This window comes from Periplaneta americana, chromosome 11 (assembly GCF_040183065.1).
Source record: "Periplaneta americana isolate PAMFEO1 chromosome 11, P.americana_PAMFEO1_priV1, whole genome shotgun sequence".
Lineage (NCBI taxonomy): Eukaryota > Metazoa > Arthropoda > Insecta > Blattodea > Blattidae > Periplaneta > Periplaneta americana.
This window is the reverse complement of record NC_091127.1, coordinates 110197468-110211988: the sequence shown is the minus strand read 5'-3', so window position 1 is coordinate 110211988 and position 14521 is coordinate 110197468. Positions and strand designations below refer to the sequence as shown.

The 14521-nt window shown below is 37.0% G+C and overlaps 1 protein-coding gene across 6 annotated transcripts in view; it reads right to left on the bottom strand.

Moving 5' to 3' along the window:
- Positions 1-14521, bottom strand: part of LOC138709235 (serine-rich adhesin for platelets-like) — a 305457-nt gene that overhangs the window by 65300 nt on the left and 225636 nt on the right. For all 6 annotated transcript variants that reach the window (XM_069839859.1, XM_069839861.1, XM_069839862.1 and 3 more), the window contains one exon: positions 9424-9517. In XM_069839859.1, the coding sequence (XP_069695960.1) occupies positions 9424-9517 (94 nt within the window). The remainder of the gene's footprint in view (positions 1-9423; positions 9518-14521) is intronic.

The window sequence follows — 14521 nt, the reverse complement described above, 5'->3', positions numbered from 1 at the left end:
AACCTACTATTCTCCATTTCTGCAACATGTTGGCAACGTTCTTGTCACAGAAATAATATTTTTAATGTTTTCAATGGTAACTTATATTACACACGTACTTTAACCTCATTTTAATGATGGCTGTCCTGGATTAGAGGATGGTTTGCCTGTGGATATCTCGCCTACGGTCCATCTTGCCTAGGCGCCTGCGATAGTCTTGCCTAAAACTAATTTTGCCTGGGAACTCTTTACCTACTACTGCCCTGCCCTGTCTGCATGAGTGTCTGAGGTGTAACAGGTTGGGTACTGTTTTGATATCTGTTGATGTCTTTAACCGAGACGTTCATGTTCGACAATGCCATTAAGACTGCCTCGTCCTTATATAGCTTATTATCATGCTTGCAGAACTGGACGTCAATTGTGGCTTACGTCACAAGCCATAAAATCGTCACTCATCTTTTCCTTTCACCCCACGCGTCATTGACTTGGTAGGGGAGTTAATTTGTATTCAATGTCTGTGTTATGTGATTGCGTACGGGGCACAGAGACGTCATTCAACGCCGATGGACTGTGGACGGGGAACCAACGCTTTCTCCATGCTCCCAACCCTATCTCGCCAGTTCTGAATTCTTGGCTTATTTCATCTCTGTACACTGCAATTGGGGGCTCAATTGTATATGTCTTCGCTTTTCTTTCGATATCACGAAGAATCTCGTTTTCGTCACTTAACTTTATGTCGTCTTTGTGACAAGAATTCTTTCCGACGTCCACGTTGATGAATTGGTGACAAAAGATCCACTATAGTTTCTACTCTCATAACGCCAGTATTCCCGATTTCGCTGCATGTTGGCTCCACAGAAATGACATCAATAAGATTTGTGCACGAGAATTGGTTTCCAAAGGATTCAATTTGCGAAGCTCACTATGATCCGGATTTTTTGCGGCTCATTGCAACTGCCCCCGCCCACATACTTGTAATTTTTACGGCTCCTTCTAGAAATAGAAATGACTAATAATAATCTGAGACGGCTCGGTGAAATCATGGAAATGATTAATAATCTGAAGCGGTTCAGTGAATTCATGGACATGACCAATGGCGGCTCGTGGGTATTGAATTCAGGGGGGCTGCATACAAAAATAAACCCTGCAACCTACCTGATTTAAAGATTAGTTCCATGCGCCTTGTCTTGTAGGTTGCAAACTTTTGAATCATCTTCTTATTAAAATCCGGTATGTCGTTTAACATAATCTTTGCAATGGGAGACATAGCTAATGCGGTGACTTCTCTCATCGTATTTCTAAGATAGGATGTTACTCTCTTCAAACACGAAAAGCAACGTTCTGGTGCGGAAGTTGCCATTGGTATGGTGATAGCTATGCGTAGTAGTTCCACAACTTCTGAAAATGAGGCCTGCAAGTTCTCAGACAGAAGAAACTGCAAGAGCTTGACTGTGTCACTGATATTTCTGAATTCTTGTCTCTGATACAACACAGTGAGTTACGTTTTTAGTTTGTCTTTATCGAACATTGGAAAAAAGCTTCACACATACATTTAGGTCATTTTCGGGAAATGAGCTTTTGTAGCATTCAAATTTTTCTTGATCTGTGAACTGGAATCGGATATTAGCTTGTGTGATAATGAGGTCACACACTTTCTTGGCTGCCGCAACCCTTGTCTGAATCCCTTCCACCTTACTACGTTTTTTAGGGTTTTCATTTTCACAGATCTCGCTGCTCAACTATGCACTGTTCCGTGCTTGCCTCATTTATTGTGATGTTAGATGTTTCAGATTCCATTATGGTTTTTCAAGCAATGGCTCCTTCTTCTCATGAACAACATTTACTGTTCTTATTTTAAAACTCCATCTTGTTGTCCCAGCTGATGGAATTGTCATTGAAACACATTAATCTAATACAGACTGTGAGGAGATCGAGAGAAGAAAGCAGGGATACTAGATAAATTATCAAAAAATATGCGAGCCTTTGTATTTTGTTTAGCGGTTCTTTCCATTATGAGATTCAATTGATGGGCACTTAATTTCACATTTCTCCTGAATTGTTAAGATACTGAACTGAATAGACTGTTAATATTGTACAGAATTAAACATTGTTGCACTTGTTATACTCACAACATTAAAGAAAATGTATTTAAAACTGCGCGCTACTGACAAACTGCTGCAAATTTTGCAGCGCCTGGAAACTCTGGATTCGGGGCAAGGGGCAGCAGGAGGAGGGGTAAAACTAACGCGCAAAGCATCCGAGACGAGACTGGCAGCTCCAGGGGAGGAAGTGGCTTCATCCTACAGTCCTTGTCTCTGGTTTCGCTCTGGCAGCGCTAGGGGAGGAAGTGACTTCATTAACGATTGCGTGCATGTCAATGAGAACGAAATTTTATAAACAATTCGAGCCGCTAAATAGAGACTGTATAATAAATGTATTTCACAACATAAAACGAGACAAGAGCCACAAATGTCTGGGGGTGCTGCAGCTCCGCAGCCCCCCTTCGAAAGCCGCCCCTGGACATGACTAATAATATGAAGCAGTTCGGTGTAACCATAGAAATAGCTAACAATCTGAAGCAGTTCGGTATAACCATAGAAATTATTAACAACCTGAAGCAGCTCGGTAAACCCATGGAAATGATAAATAATGTGAAGTGGCTAGGTGAATCCCTGGACATGACTAATAATTAGACATCGGATTTTTAGGCACTAAAAATTGCAGTTTTAGGCGCCTAAAATAAGCTCAAAATTTGTAAAATTAGGCTCTATTTTAATGAAAATAGGCATTTTAGGCACATCAAGGTATCATACTTATTTCTTTCACTGAAATTTTTAGTTATACACTAAAATACGCACAAAAAAGTATGTTTAAACATTAAAAAAGAATACTATATTATATTTATAGACAGAGCTCCACAAATTTAATATATTGAAACTAATGAAATAATGATTATTGATATCAATATTACTCATTTTAAGTTATTGAAATTCAGTTCCATGCTCAGACTTTATTATAATTTTCTGCACAGTACACCACCAGAATTTTTTCTAAATTCTCCACAGTTAACCTTTGCCTTTTGTCACTGAGAATCATTTTGAAAGCAGAAAAACTTCTTTCAACCGAAACTGATGTGAGAGGCGCAAATTTTAAATTAGGTACAATAGAAACATCAATACTTACTGGAACATTTACACTTTCCCCCGATATCACTCTTGATACTTTTTCCAACAATGAAAATCCTACATTCTTATTTAATACGTTGTCCCACTTATTTTTAACTTTTTTTCCCAGTTTCGCCCAAAGCAGAATGTATGTTCACTTGAGTTTCCTTTACTATTGCTATTTGGCTACAAAGAGATTGTTTTTCACGTTCTAATTGTTCAATGCTTGCAGGTATGAAAGAAAAGTTTGATGTTATGTAGGCAATATCGTTTTTCACTCGTGAGTCATTCAGACAATCTTTCACTGCTTTCACACACGCTGCACTATCAGTTTCAGGTAATTTATCAATAACTGTGACCACTTCTTTAAAATACTTAGAATAATACACCACTGACTGAATCCAGGTTCCCCATCGTGTAACAACCGGCTGAGGTGGGAGTGGGATATCTGGAAAGTTCTCTCTGAATATTGAAATCCTGGATGGGGCTTTACAAAAACATTTTTTTGTGTTAGAAATAAACGAATTGACAAGAGGAAATTCATTCCGGATTGTTTCAGAAACCCTGTGAAGGCCATGTCCTAGACAGGTTACATGCGTGAGGTTAGGATAAAGTGTTTTAAGAAGTGGAGCTGCAGCAACCATGTATGAGGCAGCATCAGTACAAAACAACAGAACTTTAGAATCGTCTATATTACCTGAGTATAAAGACTGTATGCCTTTATTTACAAAATAAGCAATGGCTTGGCTATTCACTTTCGAAAGTTCCTTAACACATACGAGGTGTGGAATCGAAAGTCCATCAGGACTAAGTTTTCCTATTACCATATTTGCTATATACCTATTCATAGGATCTGAGGTTTCATCCACAGAGACCCATATGTAATAATCACCTATATCCTCCCGAATGGAAGCTAAGTTTCATTGTATATTCTGTCTAAGTAATTTTTTCTTAGGGTCGACTCAGATGGGATATTTTGTTTGCAGTATTTTTGTAAAAACTGTCTTAAAACCGGATTTTCTATTGCATTCCAGGGAATGTTAGCAGCAACAAACGCTCTTGTTAAATCAGCATAGAAATTGCTGCTGAGATTGGATGAAGTAGGCTGTGTTAGTAAAGTTTGTTGCAGTTGATTTTTCTGCTGAGCTTTAGCCTTATGAGCCGCTCCTTGCACATGCTGCTTTAGGTGGCACTTCTTTTCTTGCGAAATCTAAAAATGTAAAGTAAACTGAATTAAAATAAAATCCTAATTGTTGTATTGCCGTATTTCTATCACAAAGTTAGTGGGTTCGAACAATCAACATTTTAATGACCTGCAAATACTTTAACTATCGGAATTTAAAAGGTTAAAGTGTAGTGGTCTTAAAAAGAATTATACCTCAGGGTAGCTCAGTCAATGTATAAATATTATAGGCCTACTCATTAAAATTAATAGAATTTATATATTTCAACTATTGTTACATACCTGTTTGCTACAAATCTTGCAGAATATTATTTTTCCATCATAAGTGAATTCTGAATATTCTGTTAGCCATTGCCGGATCAATGTAGATTTTGCACTTATATTTTTCGGCATTATCGCGTTAAACTTCACAGGAAAACGTCCTACCGCTCAAAACTTCTCAACACAAATAAGGTGAGGGAAAGAGCAACTGTTACCGAGCATTCAAATGAACAGTTGTTATTGAGATTCAATTGGACAAACATACAAAGTTCCACTTATTGTTGCATTTCCTGGTAGTGTTAACACTAGGAGGGCCATTCTTTTAAATATTTTGTAACGGTTTACCCTACTAATTCGCAGTTTTACGACTTTTCATAAATATTTCAAAAACATTCTTTCTCCAAAACTTGTGATTTTATGACACTCTGAAGGGCAGTACAGCTAATCGGTTTCAGACCGAAAACAGTCATTTTTATAGTATAGTATATCTCTGAATCGGTAGCAGCACATGTTGTGATTGTTGCCTGCTTCAAAACTAAGGTTGGTTCTTTGTCGGCATTTATGCCTCCAAACATGTTAAATTCGGTGAAATCTATTGCGAGTGTCGTGAGATTCAAAACATTTTGTTTCCTTTATCAATGGTTTCATGGCTGGTGTGAAGCAAACTTTCCACTTTTTAAATGCCTTAAATTTCGCAGTGAATGCATGTATAAATTATAAAAAGTAAGAGTAAAATGCGAAACTTTACAGTGAGTTAGGCATTTTTAGGCGAATATTAACAAATTAGGCTCTAATAACCGTTTTAGGGCATTTTAGGGCACTATAAAACTCTTTGAATACCTTTCAATACCTTTCAATTTCCATGAAACACAAATATTAATAATTATTTTTACTTTTCTCCTAAATAAACAAAATAGGCATTTGCCCTAGAATCCGATGTCTGCTAATAATATGAAGCAATTCGGTGTAACCATAGAAATAACTAACAATCTGGAGCAATTCGGTGTCACCATAGAAATAATTAACAATCTGAAGCAGTTCGGTGTAACAATGGAAATTAATAATAATCTGAAGCAGTTCGGTGTAACCATAGAAATAATTAATAATCTGAAGCAGTTCGGTGTAACCACGAAAATTAATAATCCGAAGAAGTTCGGTGTAACCATGAAACTTAATAATCTGAAGCAGTTCGGTGTAACCATATAAATAATTAATAACCTGAAGCAGTTCGATGTAACCATAGAAATAATTAATAATCTGAGGCAGTTCGGTGTAACCATGAAAATTAATAATCCCAAGAAGTTCGGTGTAACCATAGAAATAATTAATAATCTGAAGCAGTTCGGTGTAACCACGAAAATTAATAATCCGAAGAAGTTCGGTGTAACCATGAAACTTAATAATCTGAAGCAGTTCGGTGTAACCATATAAATAATTAATAACCTGAAGCAGTTCGATGTAACCATAGAAATAATTAATAATCTGAGGCAGTTCGGTGTAACCATGAAAATTAATAATCCCAAGAAGTTCGGTGTAACCATAGAAATAATTAATAATCTGAAGCAGTTCAGTGTAACCATGAAAATTAATAATCCGAAGAAGTTCGGTGTAACCATGAAACTTAATAATCTGAAGCAGTTCGGTGTAACCATATAAATAATTAATAACCTGAAGCAGTTCGATGTAACCATAGAAATAATTAATAATCTGGAGCAGTTCGGTGTAACCATGAAAATTAATAATCCGAAGAAGTTCGGTGTAACGATGAAACTTAATAATCTGAAGCAGTTCGGTGTAACCATATAAATAATTAATAACCTGAAGCAGTTCGATGTAACTATAGAAATAATTAATAATCTGAAGCAGTTCGGTGTAACCATGAAAATTAATAATCTGAAGCAGTTCGGTGTAACCATGGAAATGAATAATAATCTGAAGCGGTTAGGTAAAACCATAGAAATTACTAATAACCGCAAGGAGCTCGGTTTAACTAGGAAGTGATTAATAATCTGAAGCGGCTCGGTGAAATCATGAAAATGATTAATAATCTGAAACGGCTCGATGAATCCATGGACATGACTAGTAATATGAAGCAGTTCGGTGTAACCATGTAAATGATTAATAATCTGAAGCAGTTTGGTGTAACCATGCAAATTAATAGGCCTAATCTGAAGCAGTTCGGTGTAACCATGGAAATGGATAATAATCTGAAACGGTTAGGTGAAACCATAGAAATGACTAATAACCGCAAGGAGCTCGGTTTAACTAGGAAATGATTAATAATCTGAAGCTGCTCGATGAATCTATGGACATGACTAATAATATGAATCAGTTCGGTGTAACCATAGAAATAACTAATAATGATTAATTATCTGAAGCGGCTCGATGAATCCATGGACATGATTAATAATATGAAACAATTCGGTGTAACCATAGAAATAACTAATAATCTGAAGCAGTTCGGTGTAACCATAAAAATAATTAATAATCTGAAGCAGTTCGGTGCAACCATGGAAATGATTAATAAACTGAAGCAACTCGGTGAAACCATGGAAATGAATAATAATCTGAAGTCGTTCGGTGAAACAATACAAATGACATAACTGGAAGGAACTCGGTATAACTATGGAAAATAAATGATTAATAATCTGAAAAAGCTCGGTGTAACCATGGAAATGATTAATAACCTGAAGCAGTTCGGTGTAACCATGAAAATGATTAATAATCTGAAGCAGTTCGGTGTAACCATGAAAATGATTAATAATCTGAAGCAGTTCGGTGTAACCATGGAAATGATTAATAAACTGAAGCAACTCGGTGAAACCATGGAAATGAATAATAATCTGAAGTGGTTCGGTGAAACAATATAAATGACATAACTGGAAGGAACTCGGTATAACTATGGAAATGATTAATAATCTGAAAAAGCTCGGTGTAACCATGGAAATGAGTCAATTACTAATAATCTGAAGGTGCTCGGTGTAAGCATTGAAATTATTAATAACCGGGAGAAGTTCGGTATCACCATGAAAATGATTAATAACCTGGAGCAACTCGGTGAAACCATGTAAATGACTATTAATTTGAAACAGTTCGGCGTAACCATGGAAATTATGAATAATCTCAAACGGCTCTGTGAAACCATGGAAATGACTAATAATCTGAAGTAGTTCGGTGTCACCATGGAAATGATTAATAACCTGAAGCAACTCGGTGAAACCATGGAAATGACTAATAATCTGAAGAAGTTGGGTGTAACCATGACAATGAAACGGCTCGGTGAAACCATGGAAATGATTAATAATCTGAAGTAGTTCGGTGTCACCATGGAAATGATTAATAACCTGAAGCAACTCGGTGAAACCATGAAAATGACTAATAATCTGAAGTAGTTCGGTGTCACCATGGAAATGATTAATAACCTGAAGCAACTCGGTGAAACCATGGAAATGACTAATCATCTGAAGAAGTTGGGTGTAACCATGACAATGAAACGGCTCTGTGAAACCATGGAAATGACTAATAATCTGAAGTAGTTCGGTGTCACCATGGAAATGATTAATAACCTGAAGCAACTCGGTGAAACCATGGAAATGACTAATCATCTGAAGAAGTTGGGTGTAACCATGACAATGAAACGGCTCTGTGAAACCATGGAAATGACTAATAATCTGAAGTAGTTCGGTGTCACCATGGAAATGATTAATAACCTGAAGCAACTCGGTGAAACCATGGAAATGACTAATAATCTGAAGAAGTTGGGTGTAACCATGACAATGAAACGGCTCGGTGAAACCATGGAAATGATTAATAATCTGAATTAGTTCGGTGTCACCATAGAAATGATTAATAACCTGAAGCAACTCGGTGAAATCATGGAAATGACTAATAATCTGAAGAAGTTGGGTGTAACCATGACAATGATTACTGAAACGGCTCGGTGAAACCATGGAAATGATTAATAATCTGAAGTAGTTCGGTGTCACCATAGAAATGATTAATAACCTGAAGCAACTCGGTGAAACCATGGAAATGACTAATAATCTGAAGAAGCTGGGTGTAACCATGACAATGATTACTGAAACGGCTCTGTGAAACCATGGAAATGACTAATAATCTGAAGTAGTTCGGTGTCACCATGGAAATGATTAATAACCTGAAGCAACTCTGTGAAATCATGGAAATGACTAATAATCTGAAGAAGTTGGGTCTGACCATGACAATGATTAGTGAAACGGCTCGGTGAAACCATGGAAATTACTAATAATGTGAAGTAGTTCCGTGTAACCATGGAAATGATTAATAACCTGAAGCAACTCGGTGAAACCATGGAGATGACAAATAATTTGAAGGAGTTCGGTGTAACCATGGAAATGATGAATAATCTGAAACGGCTCCGTGAAACCATATCGTTGGCAATGTAAAATGTCTGTAGTTGAAATAGCTAAGCATTGATTACATCTGGATACTTACAGCAACTATTTTAGTAGATTTTGATCATATTATATGCGTATGTATTTTAGTAAGTGTCTGTTATTCACATTCGAACTTTTAATTAGTATGTTTACAAGTAGAGTCACTCAAGCTATAAAATTCAATATATTAGGCCCATATTCTTACATGATCTAAGGATCATTCTGTGGTTGTGTTTTGGTGTAGAGTTTTGGGCATTTAAAGCACGCGTTAGGAGAAAATTGCTGTTTATTATGAAAACAAAAATAATCCGCATATCATCCGAGAAAATGCCATTGACTGAAGTATGGGAAACAAGTTAAAATGTAAACTGACCCTTAATTTTCTGCCATAGGAAATAAAAATAATATAGAGCTTACTCACCTGTCCGCGGACAAGCAGCGTGGGGGTTCCCAGGCCTTGCGGATGGTGCTGAGAACTTCATCCAGGGACGGACCTGATGTGCCGGGACCGCCAGCTGCGGGCAGAGAACACAGCTCACAACACAAAGTCACATGTCTGCAACACGGGAAAGAGATTTGAAATTTATGTATAGATTCGACGTCTGACAGAGTATAATAATTTCAGTGCATTGTTTGTGATGGCCGAAGTAGGATCATCGCACTTTAAATCCAAACGTGTATTGAACCAGTTAATACCAAGTTAGTTAATTATTTTTGAACATGAAATTGTTATGAAATCAACCGCACATTATTTTTTTTATTTCCTATCCAGATAATAATAATATCGAACTACATTTTCAATCCCCAATTATTATTATTATTATTATTATTATTATTATTATTATTATTATTATTTATTTATTTATTTACTTACTTACAAATGGGTTTTTAAAGAACTCGGAGGTTCATTGCCTGCCATCGGTCCCTATCCTGTGCAAGATTAATTCAGTCCCTATCATCATATCTCATCTCCTTCAAATCCAGTTTGATATTATCCTCCCATCTACGTCTCGGCCTCCCCAAAAGTCTTTTCCCCTCAGGTCTTCCAACTAACACTCTATGTGCATTTCTGGATTCACCCATACGTGCTACATCTCATCAGACGCCTGGATTAAATGTTCCCAATTATATTAGGTGAAGAATACAATGCGTGCAGTTCTGCGTTGTGTAACTTTCTTCATTCTCCTCTAAGTTCATTCCTCTTAGACCAAATATTTTCCTTATTCTCGAACACCCTTAACCTCTGTTCTTCTCTCAAAGTGAGAGTCCAAGTTTCATAACCATACAGAACAATCGGTAATATAACTGTTTTACTTTTATGATTAGCTTGTTGTTATTATTGTTATTGTTATTATTATTATTATTATTATTATTATTATTGTTGTTGTTGTTGTTGTTGTTGTTGTTGTTGTTAGTAATGTTCCTCCGCAGGGATCAATGATACGCCTTGAGCATATTTATTGTAATATTTTATACAGACAATATAAATAAAGAAAAAGTAATTCTCCTTAGGGAGGCTGGTAAAAGAATGGATGTGATCACGCGACTCGAAGAATGGAAGTTGTATGCGAGTTCTTTATTTTAGCACGTTGGAGTTGCTTTTATTACGACACGGCTTATTACAGCTATTACGGCTCATTGTAGTTTTTCTTGTACAAGTTACTGTATTGCCTCAAAGAACCTTGCCGTATTTATTTGGTTTTAAGTAGACCAAGTCCACATTAACACGTTAACATTTATGATCTATGTAATCGGGTTTAAATGAGTATCTAGGATTGGCTTAACTTATGATAGGCTATTGTTTTGTAATTTTTTGAACTACAGACACTATTTATTTAGATTCGCCCGGAAGCATTTGTTTATAGCTATTGTGCCCACTGCTTCCATCACACCTTCAGGCTTCACTTCTGATCCGGACTTTGCGTAATTTAACATAACAAAATTATTTAAACTAATTTGCCATTGCTATTCACTTTACAGTTATATCTAATAAACAGATACTGGAAGTTTAGGCAATATGAACCATTAAAATAGGCAGGCAAAAAGGCATCATAAGTCCACATCTGTGAAGTATCGGTTAGCGCGTCTAGCCGCGAAACTAGGTGGCCCGGGTTCGATTCCCGGTAGGGGAAAGTTACCTGGTTGAGGTTTTTTCCGGGGTTTTCCCTCAACCCAATATGAGCAAATGCTGGGTAACTTTCGGTGTTAGACCTCGGACTCTTTTCACCGGCATTATCACCTTTATCTCATTCAGACGCTAAAATAACCTAAGCTGTTGATAAAGCGTCGTAAAATAACCTACTAAAAAGGCATCATAAATAGCTAAAATAGGCAGGCAAAAGGCATTATAAATAGCTAAAATACGCAATAAAAGGCAATTACAAAAACCTTGCACTAGACCCATAACCTTGCACTTTCCACAAAGAGATTTCGGCAGCAAGAAAAGCTTTACATAAGTCGAATGCAAATTGAGATTTTCGACTCGACGTTGCAATACTTGTTACTGTTGAAAGCGAAGAAATCTTCTTCCCACTAGCCTTGGAAAGTGAATTTTTGTGTTTGGCTGTACTGATATGTTGCGATATGAAATATTTCCTTTCGTAGTTCACTGACTGCTCACATATTTTGCATGTAAGTACTTTACCGTCAGTACAAAATACGTCGGATCCAAAAGTATTGACGTAACTTTGCAATTTACTGCGTAAAGGAACACTGAATTTCGGCTATCTACAACAACGTTCGCAGTGAAAACTGAAAGAATAATAACCATTAAAATAATGTTAGACCAGCACTCATTGTTGCCTTGTCAAATAAACACAAGCGATAATTAATACTCTTACTGTTATATATTTTTGCTCGGCAGCACTCATTGTTGCAAAGAGAATATGAACTGACTGAAAGACAATAATATACATTCGGTGAAGTCACTTTCATTGTAGCGGTTATAGAAATAACCTGTAGGCAATTTTTAATAATAAATTAATAAATAATAAATAAATAATCCATTAAAGGCAAAAAAGCATTTATTTTGTAAATTAGGCATTTATATTACAAAAAAAGGCAGAAAAGCGCAGCATAAAACTGTGACGTTTCAATCACAAAGGTATAATTCGTACAGATTTACTTTCAAAATGAAGATAGATTTAACACATTTAAAAAGGCATTCTGCCAAAGTTCCGGTCTCTGCTAATAAATGTTGTACCTAATTGGATTTCAGCAGAAGTGTCTAATTTTTAAGGAATTTTCGGGAGGACGACAGTCTTTCTTTGCTCGTACAGTTTTCCAATATGGAGGATATATGTTTGCATTGCAATCAATTGCTATTTTTCTAATGAATAAATATTGATGCTTAGTTATTTCTTTTGAATTTTAATAGTCAAATCTTTCTCAGGAGTTAGTGGAATAGGCTTTGTGGCAGTTGATATGTACGCTCTTTTTTGTGTGGTACTTCTTGGTGGAAGTTTCCATAATGTCCTTAACAAGATCAACAGCATCTCTCTTTTCCTCATCCCTCAAAAATCATCTCAGTAAGAAAGGGAAGTTCCTTCTTCTTTTGAATTTGTAATGTGTCTCTAGCTTCCCTTCTTTTAGACCGTTCATATGATTAATAAAAAATGTTTTCTTTTCGTCCCTTCCAAGATGTATCTTTAGGCCTACTAATACACTGACGTTCAAAGATATCTGACCCCTACCAATCGACAGTGATCGATAATTTGTTCGAGTAAGTGTGACTTCTTTAGTTATTACTTCTATGAATAGATGGCGAAGATAATCAGCGGCGCGAATAGTACATAAACGTACCCGCATTATAGAATTCAAAATTTCACCTCCCTAATTGTAAAAAAAAAAAAAAAAAAAACTAAATTGGTGGAAAACCGCTGATACTGTCAATTATGAGAATAATTTATTCTTAATTCACATCAACATTTTCCCAAACACATTTTTACTCATCTCAGTAATAGGGTCAGCTATTAAGAACTAGAAGTTCATCAATTTGTTATACCTTTGCTTCTGTTTCATCCCGTGGTTAGAAAGTTGGCTTACATCAGACCCGTGCACGATAGCGTTCTACGGGCAAAGACCAGCAAAGAGTGCCCGCGTGGCAAGTTGGCGGGTTGTCTCATGTGACGTCAGCTGCCACGAGATCAGTGAAATTACAGCATTCATGTACAGAGGAAACATGTCTGAACCAAGTCCAAGCGATAAGCGGAGATCTATCACACCAACTTTTAAGTGTGATTGGGAAGAAAATGTATGCGTGTATGTATGTATGTATTTATTTTATTTTATTTTATTTTATTTTATTTTATTTTAGTAGGTTACTTTACGACGCTTTATCAACATCTTAAGCCACCAGCGTGGCTCAATCGGTTAAGGCGCTTGCTTACCGGTCTGAAGTTGCGTTCGGGCGCGGGTTCGATCCCCGCTTGGGCTGATTACTTGGTTGGGTTTTACCCAACCGTAATGTGAATGCAAGGTAATCTATGGCGAATCCTCGGCCTCATCTCGCCAAATATCATCTCGCTATCACCAACCTCATCGACGCTAAATAACGTAATAGTAGTAGTAGCGTCGTTAAATAACCAACTAAAAAAAAAATCAACATCTTAGGCTATCTCGCGTCTGAATGAGATGAAGGTGATAATGCCGGTGAAATGAGTCTGGGGTCCAACACCGATAGTTACTCAGCATTTGCTCGTAATGGGTTGAGGGAAGACCCCGGAAAAACCTTAACCAGGTAACTTGCCCCGACCAGGGAATCGAACCCTGGCCACCTGGTTTCGCGGCCAGACTCGCTAACTGCTACTCCACAGATGTGGACCTGTATGTATGTATGTATGTATGTATGTAGGCTATGTATGTATGTATGTATGTATGTATGTATGTATGTATGTATGTATCCAATGCCTATCAACTTCACTTTACGTGATTCGGGTTCCGCATATTACGGATAGATGGCAGGACTGTGACCCATTTTCTAGGTGCACACCAATTCGGCGGGCCACGCTGTGATGTGTATCTGTGGAGTGTTATGTCTTATTCTAGGGTGAGTGTTTATGTAAGTGTAGTATATGAAATGAGTGGTGGTGATGATGATGATGAGAAACCCGGTGCCGGCACATAGCCTACTCCTGTCGAATAGCACCAAGGGCGCCGCCAGGCTTAATGTCCCCGTCCGACGGACGAATCACTATCAACATTGATTTAACCTAGGCATATTGGTGAACAATCTAGTCATTAGAAATTGTGCACTGCCATCTCTCCTAGTTTCGAGGTAGAAATTTTACATGAAAATTTCTGTCCCCGCCGGGGATCGAACTCGGGCCGGCTAGTCTGGAGCCAGACGCGCTACCACACAGCTAACTCGGCAGACACGGGGAAGAAAAATGTTCATTATTGAATTTCAAGGAAGTGCAAAATGTTTAACATATACGAAGACTTTAAATGAATTAAAGAAACTAAACCTTAAAAATATTACTCCGTAACTTATATCACAGGCAAAAATATTATGACTATGT